The sequence below is a fragment of the Puntigrus tetrazona genome, unplaced genomic scaffold (genome assembly GCF_018831695.1).
Source record: "Puntigrus tetrazona isolate hp1 unplaced genomic scaffold, ASM1883169v1 S000001170, whole genome shotgun sequence".
NCBI classification, from domain to species: Eukaryota; Metazoa; Chordata; class Actinopteri; order Cypriniformes; family Cyprinidae; genus Puntigrus; species Puntigrus tetrazona.
In genome coordinates, this window is record NW_025048756.1 from 502342 (window position 1) to 521337 (window position 18996).

Consider the following 18996-nt stretch of genomic DNA (forward strand, 5'->3'; position numbering starts at 1 on the left):
TGATAATTATCTAGTATAGATAGGTTTAAAATGAACACTTTTGTGGATAGATGAATTTCAGCAACAAACAGTCGATAAGTGCTTGAACCTTACTATTTCCCAGCACTCGAGCTGCAAAAATAAATGGCCTGTCCAAAAAGGTATAGTGTTATGATTGGAATGGTTTCAATATTAAAGGATCTCTTACCTGCCCACTGCTCATCGCAGACAGTGAACAGGCTGGTTTTGTTGGTGAGCTCCGGGAGCAGACTGCTGCACTCCATGACTATGGCTTGTGGAATCATGATGATGCAGGAAACCAGCCAGATCAGAACGATGCTCTTGAGGGCTCTTTTGGCTGTACTCTTGAACTTCAAGGGGTGACAGATAGCGTACCAGCGATCCTGGGCAATGCAGCTCAGTGTCAGAACCGATACAGACACAGAGATAGTCTGGAAGACAAAAGACAGAGGATGCAACTGATCTTCAACTGAAATGTTTCAAATGAAACATGTTTTCTTAGAAAATGTAGGTGTTAATAAGGTTTTCATTATCATTTTCTATCTATTCTCTTGATAATTTGGTAATAAATGCATGTATTAACAATGGGTTTGATGAATTCTTTAAAGATATGTGGTATAACGTAAAACCAAAGAGTGAAACCATCTTGGTTACATATGTAACTCACGTTCACTGATGGAGGGAACTGAGACTTTTTGTTGTGACCCTGATTCGTTCTGATTAAAAGAAAATGCCAATGAAATTTGGCAAGTAGTTAACTAATTCTGAGCCACTCTATGCCACACGGGTATAAATAGGCCACAGGTATAACCACTCATCATGTTTAGCTGAGGAGCCAAGAACTTGTTGCTGGCACCCAGCGATGGTCCAAGGTTCTAGCGAGGGGACATAATGCTTCCATTCCCTCCATCGGGGAATGAGGGTTACAAGCATAACCAAGACGAGTTATGTTGTGACGACAGATTGGGTGGGATCCATGGAAAATGCCACAACCAGAACCCTGATAAAATATTGTGGCATTACAAATGCTGACAGGTGACATGCATCAAACAAACACTATGCAAAGATTGTAACCTTCCCATTGCCCCAGAGTAATTTCTCTGACATAGGCACCCATAGGGACCACACGTGGAACATTACTGAAGGAGCCAAACCGCTGTTCCCGAGAATTTTTCTTAAGAGAAGGAATTTCGACCTTCAACCAGAGACTGCTTAAAATCTCTGTTATTTATTGTTACAGTTTGGCAGAATGATGAGGAAGTGAGCCTTTCTGAAAGGTCAATGCGGAGACCACATCCCACCGAAGGGAGGTGGCATGTGGAGACTCAGACATGGGCTGACCCAATTGGGGCAGTGCAGCATACAAACTAGCCTTGTGACAAGTATTGTCCAAGGAAGGGGAGGATCTGAACACGGAAAAGTGTGGTGGGAACCTTGGCTATGTATCCAGGTTGGAGCCTCAGGACAGAGTCGGCTGGCTCAAACACAAGGCACTCTTTGTTCACCCGAAAAAGCTTGGAGGTCGCCAACCCTCTTGATGGTAGTGAGCATGGTAAGGAGTGCTGTCTTAACATCCAGGAACTTAAGCTCAACTGAGTCCAACGGATCAAAGGGACATCTCTGAAGTCCAGCCAGGACGACCCAGTAGGGTTGATCTCAAAGACCCCTCATGTCTGCCACGTCCTGTCCAGGAGCCATACGTGGAGGTTCCAGAGATCCGGACACTGGTGCTAATGCTGAGTTCAGGAAACCAGGTCAGGGTAGGCCAGTATGGTGCAACCAGAAAGACCTGCAGGGTTTGTGCAAGCAGGCTCAGTGAGGGAAATGCATACTTGTGTAGAGCCTGAGGCCAACTGTGCGCCAGCGCATCTGTGCTGACGGGGGCTTTGGTCAGGGAGTAACATAGGGAAGATTCAGGAGAAGCAAACTCCAAATCAGCTGGATCGTCACTGGATGGAGTCGCCATTCTCAAGGGAACATAAGCTGTCGTGAGAGCGCATGGGCTACATGACTGAGTTTCCACAGAATGTGGACTGTGCGCAGCACATAGATAGGGAATGATGATCATAAACAATAACAATCTGGCAAGCCTAATCTGTGAATCTGACTGCAAATAAAGATTGGTCTAAAACAGGGGTCCTGTTTTAACTTTTAATTTAATTAAAAGTTTAATTTTAACTTTGAAGTTTAATAGTGTCACACGTGTACTCTTTTGTTGTTGTTTTGTCCTGTGCCATGTGTTCAGTGTGACCTACTTTCTGTTAATTTTCTAATTTGTCGTCAGCTGTGGGGATGGGGCTGCTGTATCTGTGGAGTTGGATGACTTGGATCTGGAATTAGACCTGGCACCTCCCCTGTATCCTGAGTTCCAGGTTCTGTCCAGCTGCTCTGAATGCCTGCTGGTTCCGTCCAGCCATCCTGAATGCCCGCTGGTTCCGTCCAGCCGTCCTGAGTCCCTGTCTCAAGAGTGCCCCCTAGAGACTGCTCCCCAAGGGCACCCCGTCCAGCCGTCCTGAGTCCCTGTCTCAAGAGTGCCCCCTAGAGACTGTTCCCCTTGCACACTTTTTTCGGTGCAAGGATGCACCTTCCAGGAGGGGGGCGATATGTCGCATGTGGACTCTTTTGTTGTTGTTTTGTCCCGTGCCATGTGTTCAGTGTTACCTGCTTACTGTTAATTGTCTGTGTATTTAAGTTCCAGTTTGATTCTGTTTAATTATCGGTTCTCATCTTTATTACATGTAGTTTTGTGTCCTTTCTACCTGCCTGCCAGCCTGTAACTTTATTGTTTATTTCATTCCTAGTAGATGCTGTTTAAGTTTATTTCTCCTCGTTGAGTGCTCTCTCTTGCAAACAACACCGTGACAAATAGTTATGCTTTTAATAATTAAAGCCTATGTCTTTGCTATTGCCTCAATTTATTTGCCTTCAAACACCTTTAATTTTGGTAAAATACTAGTGAAATGCTGTCAACTTCTATGGACAATTTACAGAATTGCTGTATTTACTGTGAGCTGAGCTGGTCTGAAATTGTGAATACAGTGGATTATATTGTGAATATCATATAGCCCCATTTATTTATTTTAATATTAAGTTCAGTGTATTCGTTTTTTCATCAACTCATTAACACCATGGATTTTCTTCAGCATCCCCCTTTGGGAAACACTGGTCTAAAACATCAATTTGCTAAAATTCAATGATAATCATACCACAAAATGCATAAATGGAAATCCGCAAAATGCCCTGGAAAGGTTTTAAAATGAAAACCAACATAATTGAATGCAGGAATGCATGCACACACTGCACTGTAACTGAAGCAGTCCAGATTGAACTCCTTTGTTTTATAGATAAATATATATTTTCAGTTGTGTAATATATGTAACATAAATGTGAATTGTTTAAATTCCATTTCTAAAAGATGAGTACCCTATTTAAAAACAACAGGACATCAGATGATTTGATTTTCATTGCATGTCTTCTGTACAAATTGGTCAATTTCTAACAGATATGCTTTTGAAGCACTCCACAGAGCGATTTGTTTTTTCCATAGGCCAGCCCTGCTCAAGAAAATGTTGCTCATTTGATGTTTTGGGTTCAATCTAAACATCAACTAAAAAGTGTCTGGCACGCATTTGCATAATGCAACCATTCTACATTATACTGGCATCATTTAAAGCGCCTCTTTGAGAATAAAAAAAACCATGAATGTGATTGGAAACAAGTAATTTTATTCAGGCACATATCAACACTTGAAGCAGCTGCAGCCATGGCTGACATCTGCTTCTTCAGTCTTGATAACTTCAAAATTCTCATTAATATTCAGTCATCCAAGTGGGGAAGATAACCATGCCTATCAGGGATATAAAAAAAAACAATTGAACTTGTAGCATTCAAACTGCAGGATATGACAGCTGGAATATTTAAGTCCATCCATAAGGCCCTTCCAAGAAAGAAGGTCGAGTAAATGTATTCTTTAAAAAATGACCAGAGGAGCATGTTGTCATCTCCAGGAACTCCATCAGTTCCATTTACTAGTGTTGACAAGTGTGTCATTCATAGCAGTACATCTCTAGCTCCAAAAAAAAGTAATAAATACGTTTCTGAGAGCTTAAGCTGTTGATGTGATTTATTGATAGGGAAGCAAAGCAATCACTTAAAAAAGCAGAAACAGCCTCTAGCAATAGAATGTGCTGACTGATGTGTCAAAAGTAATAGATATTCAAGATCAAAGGTGTCATAATTCATAAGAACAGATCTCAAAATATTTCAAGCATAATTTTGAAAGGGTTTCCCTATAAAATAAACTAAAATATAGTCAAAAAAAGTTCCACACCTGTAAGTATGGTAGTATCTTGCACAGGGTCTGTCCGAAGAACCAAGTTTCTGTAATGTCCACTACAAGACTTGCAGGAAGACATGTGATTGTGACCAGGATGTCTGCAAAGGACAGGTTCACGATGAAGTAGTTGGTCACTGTGCGCATGTGATGGTTTTTCCAAACTGCAAAACAGACTGAAAGGAAAAGCACCATTAGGAACACTTTGTGGCTGTAAAAATGCAACTGTAAAATAAGCAACAAGCATATATCTATGTTTATTTTTTAAATAAAAAGAGTTTTAGAGTTAAAAATATTTTTCTAGAATAAAACTAGTAAGGATTTTAATTAGGATGTACATTTTTATGAAATTAAAGGGGTCATCGTATGCCTATTTTTCACAAGTTGATTTGCAAAGATTCATAAAAACTCATACCCCCTTAGGAATAGTTCACCCAAAAATTACCACATGTTATCATATGTAGTGATCACACGTACAAAGCGGATCAATGTGTTTTTGTAACAAAAATATTTCTAGTTTTAAAATTATAAGGTAAATAACTTTTTGTTACAAAAACCCATCAATCTGCTTCAGAGGACATGTGATAACCCCTTGAAGGCGTATAGGTTAGTTGTACTTCATAGCACTTGCGGATATAACCAATTTATGGAGCTTTAAAATAATGGCCGCTATCCACAAGCATTACCAAGCTTGGAAATTTTTAAAAAACACTGACCGTGTTCATTGGAAAGAAGAAAGTCATATAGCATGGCTTCTGTGTGAGTAAAATATGTCATTTTCTTTTTGGGCGAACAATCTGAGACATTTTATCTTTCCTTGCACCGGAGTCAACAAAATGGCGGACAGCTCACAGCTCAAGCAGGTAAGACAGCCTCGTCAATCAACTATCGTGGGAGGGGCCTGTGCAGAACTAAGTCGTTCTGACAAGAAATCTCAAAACAGCCTGATTTGAGAAAAGGGGTTTAAAATAGAAAAAAAAACTGGGTGGATTTTTGTCATTGTAGGATGGATGTGTACACACCTTTCCAACACACATTTGTGACCTTGGATCACAAAACCAGTAATAAGGATACATTTTTCAAAATTGAGATTTCTACATCTCCCGAAACCTGAATAAAAAGATTTTCCATTATTGTATGGTTTGTTAGGATAGGAGAATATTTGGTTGAGGGTGGCAAAAAAATCTAAATATTGATCAAATTGACTATGCTGAATGCTGAATGAGTAAACTAGTGTGCAACATTTGTGTGGTTAATGATGTTTCAGATTTTTATTAAACATTACGAAGGCAAAAAATTGTTTACATTTTTTGTAGATTGACTTCACCACAAAAACAGCAATGTGAGCTAATAAAATAAATATAGTTCAATTTGCTTTCACACAGACTTTAAAGTAATCAAACATTAAGTATATATTTATGGTAGGAAATGTATAAAATATTTTTAGTGATTGACAGCAACATTTACTTAATGGAAACATGTGGCTATGCTTTGATTTAAAGGGTTACTCCACCCCATAATGACAGCTACAGAATACAATAAATATTGCTTCATAAAATTACGGTTGAACCCCTGGTGCCACATGGTTTTACTAATCTTCTTGCTACATTGCTAGTCTTAAAAGTTAAAAAAAAAGTGCAAATAATTTATTATAATTGTCATGACGCTGTATGCGCATTCCTGTAAATGGGTTCATTTAGAAAGCATTTGTGCAGAAAATAAATGTAAATGTCAAAATAAGACTGGGAGCCTCATGAATAACCCATGAAATAGCTGTGGATTACCAACTGCTTTGACATATTCACAGATAAGCAGCCAAGTGACATCAGCTGATTAATGTTGATTTTATTTAGCATATTTAGTGTGGCACTTAAAAAAATCAATAATTCGGAGGTCACTGTAAAAAGAAAGAAATCTGTGTCAAGCAGTACTTACCAGAGAGCCTGCAAAAATAAGTTTATTTTAGAATAATTTCGGATTTAGCTTTTAAACATGTTGATATTTATTATGTCTCGATGCTAACTTCATACTTGCTATATCTCAATATGTGTCAAAAGAGATGTGAGATACAAACATAATGCGTATTGAATCAGAAATATTATCACACCCAGCATTCATCTACGTTTAAGAATGAACTGATAATGCAGTATGGATCATAAAAGGTAGTAGGAAAGATTAGTGAAATGGTCACAATGAAACAGAATCTTCCTTTAGAAATATTCACTGTGGTAAGTAGACCTGTCTCTCTATATTGGATATGTGACAGGTGAAATATGAGAAGACTATTTATATCTGATTACTGGGTTGCTTCTCAGAAATCAATGAATTGAAAATTACGCATCTTTTGTAAATGCCCAACGACAAATACATTTTTGTCTGCTTTCATTATTCTTTTGTATTGCGACTCAGTGTCCTGACAAGCCATTCTTACCTTACGTATGATGTGTGCCAAACATTCCTTTTTTTGCCCTTGTTTATGAGAACACTTTGGTCTTTAAAGACTCGAGTTTCTTTTTTGAAACCCATGAAAGTACAAAGAGGTTTATGAAGCAGCTGAATGTTTTGTCCAAAAACTGAGACTAGTGAAGCGACCTGAGAATGAATGAAGACACAGCTGTTGAATCAGCCTAGAGGACAGAGCAGAAGATGGGCTGATGTAATGACCTGAAGGCCCAGGCAACATTAGTCTTGGCACATTTCCAAGTTTGCCTGCCAACTTTCCTCATTCCCAAGAGACATGCCCAGAGGTCAGTGTTTATGTGTTATAGACAACACTATAGCGCAGGTTTGTAACCACCACAGACATTTAGAGAGACAAGTCCTCCCCAATAGTTAAAAATGGCCCAAATTCATCAATGTCACAATGACAGAGATAGCCATTAAAATCAACAAAGGTGGGCTGTACTGTTCACAGAGACCGAACACGAACTCCGAAGCAATGCTTTAGTGAACATTTCATATTTTACCCATTTTTTATGACAGAGGTGTGAAATGACCAAACAGTATTATGTTGTCTTTCCAACATTTTGTACTGAAAACAAAATCTTGCTCTTTTATCGTTCTTTAACTCTTTCTCTGCCAAACTCAATTTTTCCGGGTTTCTGAGTTTTCACTGTTATATGCTAAAATGGCACTATTACGCATCTCCTGAATAAGTCTAAAAAGTGTTGAAAAAACACAGACCAGGTAGACACAGAAACAAGCAATCTCATATATAAGCATATGCATATGAAATATAATGACGCCAAGAAAAATCATCAACGCCAACTGCATATAAATGAAAACTGTCTAATGTTATACAGTGAAATGTCAACCCAGAAAGTGGTAAAGGCCTGTGCAAGCTTTGAGAGCACCGATGGAGGCTGCATCTTTGCTTTGATCATATCACTATACATAATCCAAGTGTAGCATTTGATAAAAATTTTATTTATCTCTCAAAAAAATTAGATTTTTGCTCAAAATGCTTTTTTTTAATGAAACCCACCTACATTCAAAAACAACGCGTGAAGCTAGAGTAAAGCTTTTAAAATAATTTTTTATTTATTGCATTTGAAAGTAGACTGTCTGATCCTTATTTTAATGTATTGTATGTTCATATAGTCATACAACAAAATACTCTGGGGGCCGTGAAATTTTTGTGAAATTCAGAAAACAAAACAAAAAACACTGACTTAAAAAAAAAACAAGAAACGCCGGCAGGCAAAGGGTTCATTATTTGATTTCCCTTAAAAAGACCAGTACTCCCCCACTGCCAGCGTTCATGATTTTTATTATAGTGCATTCAGGAAAATCTGGACTTGAGGTTTAGGGATATCCAGTTGGCAAATGAAGACTCTTTGATTTAGTAGCAGAGCAGAGGAACTGTTACTGCACATAGGGCATTTTCAAAGCCTCCTCACTGTGGTAGAACGTCTAGCTCTATTTCTGTCTTTCCACTTGTTTCATGTGCTCGTCACATGACCACCCCTGCTCTGGTTGTTTGATGAACACCCCCCCAAAGCACATCAGTGCACTTCCAGGGGAAAAAAAGACATTTATCAAAGCTCTGCAGTAGCTTTGCGACAGAACTCTCACCTGCCAGAGCATTGCATAATTGCATATAAATTGATATAAGTCACCCTTGAAGAGAGGGCAGAGAACGAAAAGCATTCATGTTTAAAAAGTAATTCAATCTTGATCATTTTACTAACATCTCCACTTGACAGAATGGAATTATCAGAAGAAGCAGTAACAAAACTGGACATAATGCTGACACATTCGTCTATCAAAGACAGGCGCTCACCTGTCTATGCCAGATAAAAAGCCCTGCTGGCTACAGCTAGATCTGGATTTCACGTCTGAATAGTGCACTAGGTTTCACACATCTCATCAAACTATTTGCAAAAGACATCACGGATCAAACACGTACATTTTTGTACATTAGCTGAATTTATGACTAAATTAACAACATTTTGTTTTTGGAATTCATACAGCATGATGCGAGGGTTCTGTTTGAAGACCGATAAGAACACTGTAACTGTGTAATTCTATCAGAACGTGCAAATGGCATTTATAAGTAAGTTCGCCACTGGTCTATTGAGACGTATTTTCTCATCCTTTTTATTTCAATCACTGAGCTAGTCATCAGAGGATCTGTAAAAAGTGTGCCTCTAAAGTAGGCCTGGCACGATGCATGTATTCGTACCGAACCGTCACGGTACGGACATGCATACAGCCTCACGATGAATACAGGCAACCCAACCCCCGTAGTGGGCACCTGTAGCAATGCAACGCTGCAGAAGAAAAGTGAACGCTCACTTGAAAACAAACCCCCCAGACATTGACCATGCACTGATTCTGAACGTGTCTCTCACAGACTGACAAAGGACTATTCTTTAAAGACTTACGCACTCAACAGTGAGCGAAATGAGGCTTTTTGCTCGTGTATCCTGCCTCTAATTCGGCACAAATCCAAATATTCTATAATATTTTCATATTTGCAATGTAACTATCTGAAAGCTAAACTATTATTTATTATGTAAATTAAAGTCTTTGTACTTCAGTCGGGTTCTAACGGTGACGCAGAGTACCGAGTGCACTATCAAGTTAGCAATGGTGGAACTGGTGTGTGTGTGTGTGTGTGTTAGATGATGTTATCACTGATCAATTGGCATTTTCTATCTAAAAGAGCTAACATGTACAGTTTAAGTATAATACCTACTTAACAGTGTATTTTGTGATACTGTTGTAGCATTTAGGTGTGTGTGTGTGTGTGTGTGTGTGTGTGTGTGTGTGTGTGTTTTGTACACTATAAGACTATATTCAGAGACTTTTATTGGAGTAGTCTGACTTATGCATTTTGATTCGGTAAATTAAGTGACTTTTCAGACATCAGTAAAAAACCATTTCATTTAGACGTTAATACTTGAAGAAAACGTATCTAACATTTTAGAGCACTTGATGATTTAAAGAAAAATGGCCTTTGCACTGTCAAGCTCATATCTTTAAGTCTTCACCACTTAATCATTCATTGTGATTGCATTTAAATAACGAGGTACATTCAATAGCTCTGAATATTTCTCATGATATCATCTAACCTTTTAACCTTTTAATATGGCTATATCAGATATATTGTAGTGTATCTATACTGAAAACACATTTAACATTTAACATGATTTATCATATATGACTCATCTCATATTAGAGTAATGTAAGGGAATAGCCAGCTAATCTCTGAATGAAATTTGTCATACTGAACCCACACACATCGTTCTGATTACAAAATTACAAATGGCCGTGTTCATTTTTACAGCAATTCTACCAATCCTGATTTTTTCCATAAATTTGACTTACACTTGTTCTCACTAGTTGATGTAAACATGCTGGGTTCAGTAAAGGCAATTCATATTTTGACTTAAAAAATCAATAAACCAATTAATTTAGATGCAGGCATTTTAGGTTACCATTTTTTGTTCTTTATGAATCAAGCAAGTTTCAGACAAAATCTATTGATAAACTCACAGTCTGCCACAGCTCTCAAATCAAATGTTGTGTTATATTAAGCTTCACATCAATGGTCGCAAAAGCCACCAACAACATTTGACACATTTGGGGTCAGAAAAAAAACAAAAATCAATACGTGGTAGACCGTGGTAATATGATTTACATACTTGCAGCTTCATCCTTGATTAACAATTGAATGCTGCATTGCGCTTCGTAATGAATGCCTGCTTTGACCACAGCATTTTAATCTCTGGATGCTGCTCCTCTTTGCATCAGAGAAGACCAGCTTACTACTATTTATTGCCAAAACATTATTAGATAAAGTCTAATTTAGTTACATCCCCAGCCTTTTATCCTAGCAATTATAGCAGTACATTTGCACCCTGATTCAGCCAAATGTCGCCCGTGAGCTTGGTAAATGTCTCTTTACGCTTCCTGCACATGAAATGAGCTGTAGCATACCATTACCTTACAAACACTCTCCTTTGAATGCCCTTACAAACTGGAAACAGGTTGCTGTTTTCCATCATTTTTGATCTGCCATGAAATGTTTTATGGATATGCATGTCTCTCTCCTTTTGCTGTTTTTCTGTGTTGTTTCTATGTTTGCATTTATGCATGAATATGTGACATTTTTATATGAAATCTTCAGTTGGACTTCTTGAAAGAGGTCTTGTGTCACGATTAGATTTAACCATTCTAATAAAAATAAAAATTAAATATATATATATATATATATATATATATAAAAGTAAAACCAGAGTTATGATTTGAGGGCTCCGGCGAATGGAAATATTACCAGCAAATAACAACTTTCGGTCTCACACAAAGAAATCACACAGCTTCAGAGGACTTTAACCATGAATTTCAGCCAGAGTTCAGACTTGGACTTATTGTGCCAATTACTCCTTCAAAGCGAAGTGTGTCATTACAATCGGTCCTGTTTGTTGGGTGACAAGTTCAAAACTCATTGGCTGAGGAAGACTGCAGTTCTGTTTGATGCAACAAAAAACACTCGCTGCACCTTTAAAGAGAATTGCACATGATAAACATGAATAAAAAATTCTAAGTAACAGGGACCCACGATTATATGCCAAAATGTGTTAACCAATTACCTCGGATATGCAGATCATTGGGGCTTTCATCGTGTTACTAAATTCCTCTAGAAAACTTCAAGTGTCAGTATTTGCACTAAGACGGACAACTGATTCTGAGCCATCTGGATTACAAAATATTTAAAATCACGGTCAAATCATAGTCTTTCAACCACAATTCCACAAATCCATCACACATTCACATGCAGCGCTTGATTTCATTTGCCAGAATAGTCTGGATCAAAAAGATTAAATGTCAAGGAAGAAAAAAATACTAGAGTTTTGGCATTTTATTAAAACTGTAGCTGAATTTATGGTACATAATGCGTGCATGTGGGGATGCAAATATTCTTAAACCTTAAACTAGCAGTGTTAATAAATACAACTATTTAAACACACTACAGTTATACACAATCGATATCACAGTTATTTTTTAAGCAGATAAAATATTTTATGATCATATGATCCCACGCTCAAAGCAACATGATGGACAAACCTGTATTCATCTGACAGTAAAACATTTTAAAGCAGAGCTGGGAGTTACTTGCGCGTTTCAAACTTACTTACCCAAGGTGTTTCCGACCAGAGATACAAGAAAAACTATGATATATCCAGCTATGAGCACCCATTCGTACTGTTTAGGATGCAGATATTCCCTCCAGATGTACTTGAGAAGTTCGTCGTCTTCATCAATGTGAGAGTGAGAGTTGATTTCCGTGGAGTTCAGATGCTGAGTCGATGTTAAACAGTCATTACAGGCGTCATTAGCGGTGATCCCAGACATGTTTGGCGCGGACCCAGGCTCTCTCTCCAGCATCGCGGATGACTGACACCGCGCGAGTGAGGGGCGAGAGAGAGAGAGAGAGAGAGAGAGAGAGAGAGAGAGAGAGAGAGAGAGAGAGAGAGAGAGAGAAGACTGAGAGTTAGAGAGCGCCGTGACGCACTGTGGACCTCTCAGCCTATAACCAATTAGTTAGCAAAGCTGAGAAGTCAGAAGCTACAGAAGACACCAAGCGGTTGCTGCGCGGCTCTTTGTTTCTCGTGAGGATACTCATGTTTATGCAAGTACTCTATAGCTGTCAGACCTATGTCGCATAACAAATAAGGCGGCCACACACAGTCAAACAATCCTGTACTGGATTATATTTTTGTCATATTATTCTATACTTGTTACACACGTATTATTATTATCATTATTATTATTATTATTATTCAAATTATTATATTACGTATTGGCCAGGAAATGCTGTAGTAGCTAGGCTTGACGCTCACAGCTGAAAAAAACAAAACATTGTTTACAATGAAAAAAAGAAAACGAAAAAGCACAAACATAATAAAAACGCATTGCAAATATATATTTTTTAGCTTTTGTTAATGGTGAAATCGCACTGCAAAATCTAATTAGCTGGGCTTACTTTAAAAAGCCCTCAAACCAATTGCCAATTGAAATATGAAAAGTATGTTGTACTGACACACTGCTTAATCACTTACAGTTCTAGTAACTAAAAAATAACTGCAGATGTAGCTGTTACTGTGGGTGTACTTGATCCTTTACTTTAGGATTACTGGTGACTATTATTACATCGAATTTAGGATTCATATCGGGACGTAGACTTAGCATACAGTACATACTCACTGACTCTGAGTGCAGTGCAGCTTGAATAAATTATGCAATTGTTTTGTTTTACTGTTTTTTTTTTTTTGCCAATTTTATTTTCTGTCTTTTTGTGTCAGTGTATAGCACAACACAAAGAGCAAATAAAATGCTTGTAATTAATACAATAAAATTACATTTATTTGCTACCATTGTTGTGATTCATGAATAGTGAAGTCTGTGTATTACAGACATATTACCCCAAATCCTAACAGATTATATCAAGCCCATAAAAAGCTTTTCAAGGTGTTTATGATAAATAATTTTATTGTAGAAGCTCACTCATGCACACCATATACACTAATGATTTAATTAATAGATATGTCACCTTTTAAAAGTAACCTTTAAACCAAGTCTGAAAATGCTAATATTGTGGTTCTGACTTGAGTTTTTTTGTTTTATTTTTAAGGCTGGGGGCAGTTGTACACTTGAATAAAATCAGGGAACCATGTAAAATCACTTTTAGACTTCTGAAGAATAATATATTTCACAGAATATTTCACAGAATATAGCTGTACAATTAAGATTGACTTTTTTTTCATATAGGTACGAATATTTACCTAATTGGTGCCAGGTCTCTAACTGACCTTGGCTACTACCCATGTGAATTTTATTCTGTGAATATAAATTGGACGTCAAACTGCAAAAAAAATGCTTTTAAAATATCTGTAGCTCTATTAAAAAGGGTGTTGGTGTTCCATGGAATAGAATAACATTGTGCCTGGAAAAGCTTTTTTTTTTTCCCAGAAATACTTTTTATGTTTACAATTATTTATTAAAAATATTAAACTTATGTGAACATTGATTTAATTTTGGCCATTGCTAACACGCTGCATAAGTCAGTTACACTAGGGAATAATGTTGTAGATATCATTGCGCAAGCTGAAAGGCAGTGGTCACAAAACAGATAAAACGAGCAGAGCCCGCTCATCCGACAATGGATAATCAATGCAGTCACGACCTATGTGACACACTGAGGTGGATCTTGTAAGCATTTATGTTTCTAGTTTGATGCTGGTACGAATTTGTAATAAGGTCATATATAAACACAAATATTGTAAAAGAAATCAAATGTGGGCACAAATCAATACTCTGTTCTTTCAGAGGGTTTGCACGGGAATAAATACTTTTTTACTGTTGAAAGAGGTTGTAAAATGGAAATGTGCAAGAATTCAAGTTCACCGAAAAAGCTACTCTGAAATCATGTGGATGCACAATAGGCTAGCATTCGTAGAGCTACGATATGTTTTCGTTTTCAAGATTACAAATTCATCCTTGAGGTTGTTATTCATATGTACTGTGCATTTTATCCCTTGACTTACACTAACTCCATCAGAAATGACTTTTTCAGCCTCTTATCTGGATGCACATCACCTAGCTTGCAGAAAGGTCAACAGATTTGTGCACAACACCTGCCTCCTGGTTCCCACCTGGATCATTATTATTTTGCAAAGTAAAGGTTGTGCGAAGCAAAAAATGATTTTTTTTATGAATGTAATTGTCATATTGAATAAAAAGGCTTATCTGGGATGATAGGCTGGGTACATTTTTTCAGTTAAAAGTCACAAAAGCCCTCCCCTTAAGACATTAACACCTTGCATATTCAGCATATATCCATAATGCATATTCTATACTGAATCTGGTTGCTAATTCTGATATAAATTAACTAAATTGTATCTTACACTAATACTAAAAAGTCTTTGGATACATATCTAGAGGGTACTAGAGTCAACAAGACCCAGCTCAGGCCCAGCCTGATGTTGCTTCAAACTGCACCATATGTCAAGAAACCACTTGGCATTTCAACGGATCAACATCTGCAGCTCCTGGCCTTCAATAACAATCCAATATTAACCACTTCAGCTGCATCTACCCTGACTTTACCATTCATTTCTGGGTGGTCCTCAAATATATTCATCAACATCATGAATATACATTTTTGCATAGCAAGCATATTGAAGTAAAATAATATGCAGCCAAGTGTGGTAAGCCATATTTGGAATTTGTGCTTTGTATTTTTCACACATACAGCAGTGAGCAGTGCTGGGGAAAACTACTTTTTAAAATAATGCATTACTACATTGTGTTACTTACTAAAAAAGTAACTAATTATGTTACTTTTTATGGAAAGTAGTGTTATGTTACTTTTTAAATATATAATGAATAAACCATAGTTTGAAGGAAAAGAGGGTTGAATACTTTTCAGCAATGAAATACAATTATTAGTTTGCAGGTGCATCTCAATAAATTAGAATGTCATGGAAAAGGTCATTTATTTCAGTAATTCGACTCAAATTGTGAAACTTGTGTATTAAATTCAATGCACACAGACTGAAGTAGTTTACGTCTTTGGTTCTTTTAATTGTGATGATTTTTGCTTATATTTAAAAAAAAACACCAATTAATTTTTAGTCAATTGTTCTGGAAAGTATGTTCACTTACTACACATGTACTCAATACTTTGTAAGGGGCTCATTTTGCTTTAATTACTTCCTCAGTAATGGCATGGTAATGATCAGTTTGTGGCTGCTGAGGTGGTACAGAAGGTGCCAAATACTGCTGGAAAATGAAATTGGTCAGCAGAAGGAAGCATGAAGTGTTCCAATATTTTTTGTTAAACGGGTGAAGTGACGTTGGTTTTCAAATCACATAATGGACCAACACCAACAAATGACATTTCACCTCAAATCATCACAGACTGTGGAAACTTCAAGCAACTTCTCCACCCTTCCTCCAGACTCTAGTAACACAAAACTTGCTCTCATCTGAAAAGAGGACTTGGAAACCACTGGGAAACAGTCCAGTTCTTCTTCTCCTTAGCCCAGATGCATCTGATGTTGTCTGTGGTTCAGGAGTGGCTTAACAAGAGGAATACGACAACTGTAGCCAAATTCCTTGAGACGTCTATGTTTGGTGGATCTTGATGCCTAAACCCCAGCCTAAGTCCATTCTTTGTGAAGTTCACTCAAACTATTAAATTGATTTTGCTTGACAGTTCTCTCAGTTGGTTATGCATTTTTTGTCTTCCACACTTTTTCCTTCCACTCAACTTGCTTTAACATACTCGAATACAGCACTCTCTGAACAGCCAGCTTCCTAGGTAATGAATGTTTAAACGCCTCAAATTACCACATAATCTGCACCGAAAATCAGGGCTAATAGAGCTGCTGGACAAGATTTTTGCTCAGATTCTTGAAAGGAGAAAATCTGCGCTAAATCGGGCTAAAAATCCTGTAGTGTGAGCCAGGCATTTGAAGCACATATTAGATAGATCAGGACCTCTATATAATAAATCAATGCAAAACTAGATACCTTGGCATCAATGCATAATACGTTAATAACCTTTAAAAAAATAATTGGATGTATTATGTATTATATGTATTATTTCTAATTGGATGTATGTGTGTGAACTCAATGCCATATGACAGCTCATGATCAGTAATAATTTAAGAGACTCCCGTTTTGTTGTTTTCAACAACAAAAATAATTCCAAACACAACCACAGCGTTTCTGAATGACTCACTCGCAATGACTCACTTATTTACAGTGACTTCCACCTACTGGCAGTTTTAATTTCACATTTAGAGTATCTTTTATTAAAGTCATTTTGAAATATCAGTATTCAAAAGACAATGGACACTTTATAAGAGTAAAAAAAACATAAAATGTACAAATCAGTTAAAGCTTATTGGAAAAAATACATTTCTATCAGTGTAAACTGACCACACAGAATATGAAGAAACTTTAGGAGTCAGCTGTCCATGTCAGTCATTAAGGTATATCACAATAACACACTCAGCAAAATATAGTATAATCATCGTTCCAGAAAATACTGAGATATATTTTTTGGCAATCTTGCACACCCCCAGGCAAGAGTCATATTGCTGTATGCAGTAGCGTAGGTGTTAATGTAATGATATTTTTTAATGGTGATCAGCAACCAAATATTGATAATATGGAAGTTACTGTATTTTTCTTTGTTGTGATTTCTCACGTTTTGCAGAAAATGCAGTTTCAACTTTAAAATAGGTGAAAAAATCCAGTTCTGGCTGCACAAATAAAAAAGTTTCAATCTCATTTTTCTCAGTTTCTCACTCTAGGGAGTCAAGCCTTCCTCCTTTGCAGAGCGCCATAGCTACAAACATTATATGATATGTAAAAGTTGTAAAACCTGTATGAAAGCATATAATGCAAAGCACTTGCTGCCTCAGTTAACAGTTACAGTTGTTCCAGTGAAAGACAAAGCGCTCCATCCCCGTCATTAGCTCGTCCAAAACCTTGTTAATTCCATGAGCTTGATTTTATTACATTTTTCCCTTTCTGTCTTTTCCGCCTATATTTGAAGGGATTGTTTTATTTATTGGCACCCTTTAAATGTGACCCTGGACCACAAAAGCACGGGTGTTGTAGCAGTAACCAAAAATACATTGTATGGGTCAAAATAACTGTTTTTTCTTTTATGCCAAAATCATTAGGCTATTAAGTAAAGATATTTCATACATTTAATACTGTAAACACATCATTTGCACCCAAATTTATTTAACTTTCATATGATATACAGCCCAAATCTCAATTTCACAATTGATCCTTATGACTGGTTTTGTGTGCTTTGGATGAAAGTGTCTGCTAAATAAGAATTATTATTTCCCATTATTTGCTGAAAACCTATCATTATCTTGTTTTAGTAATGCTCAAATTTTGGAAATTAATGGAATTTATTATATAAACACGAACTTACCTGTACATTAAGTACATTTGTGAATTGTGAAAAGAAAGTAACTTGTATATTCAAATGTAATGCGTCATTGTACTAGTTTCTTCAAAAATGTAATATGATTACATGACTTGCAATACCTGTAATTCTTTACTCCCAACACTGGCAATGAGTAGTAAACACACACACACACACACACACACACACACACACAGGGCAGAGTGCAGTTATTTTTGCTGCAGTGCCCTGGGAACAGCTGGGGGTTTGGTGTCTCGCTCTCTCACCTTAGTCATGTGTAATAAGGTGGGAAGAGAGTGCTGTTCCTAAACTTTCTGTTTACCAAAAATCGAACCAATGACCTTTAGGTTACAAATCCACACCTACCCTTAACACAACCTTTTTACTTTCTGAGCCGATAAAATTGTAAGAATTCAAGCAAAATGTTTGTATAGCATATGAAATTTAAGCAAATACAGTTGAAATTTGCAAAGTTTTACAATGCAAACTCATTTTAAGATGAAAAAATGATGAGTGTTTGAGTGTTTGTTGAATAATGCATTATTGCTAGAACCTGCTAAAGCAGCTTCAGCAACAGAGCTCTGTGAAGAAGATAACTCAACTACCATTTTCCCATATAACGACTTCTGTCCTCTGTAGCAGTTTGAAAAATATATATATAGTTTTAAATTTATAACGTAAGTAACTGACGTACTGCCTGAACACCAAGTTCCTGCTTCTTGGCTGACTTCTGACTCGACGTACGATGTCTGACATAAGTTGCATCATATGTTGGCTCATAGGTCAGCCAAGAAGCAGGAACTTGGTGTTCTCACAGAAAAAAATCTATTATTTACATTATAATTTTAGAACTAGAAATATTTGTGTTACAAAAACCCATCAATCTGCTTCTGAGGACACGTGATAACCTCCCGAAGGTGTAAAGGTTAGTTTTACATCACAGTACTTGCGGATATATCTGATTTGCAGAGCTTTAAAATAATGGCCGCTATCCACCCACATTACCATGCTTGGAAGAACCAGGATACATTTTTAAAGAACTCTGACTCCGTTTGTCTGAAAGAGGAAAGTCATATACATCTAGGATGGTTTCGGGGTGAGTAAAATATGGGGTAATTTTAATATTTTGTTGAACTATTCCTTTAACAGTAAATTAACTAATTATGATCAAACTGATGTGTACATGAACGAGCAGTCTAGT

General features: G+C 37.0%; 1 protein-coding gene across 1 annotated transcript in view; it reads right to left on the reverse strand.

Annotated features, from left to right (window-relative positions):
• LOC122341230 (orexin receptor type 2-like) overlaps nt 1-18996 on the reverse strand; it is a 44417-nt gene that overhangs the window by 9081 nt on the left and 16340 nt on the right. Inside the window, exons 4-6 of the mRNA XM_043234589.1 lie at nt 11977-12235; nt 4331-4509; nt 188-431 (exon numbers count right to left, since the gene is read on the reverse strand). Coding sequence (XP_043090524.1) covers nt 188-431; nt 4331-4509; nt 11977-12235 — 682 coding nt within the window. The remainder of the gene's footprint in view (nt 1-187; nt 432-4330; nt 4510-11976; nt 12236-18996) is intronic.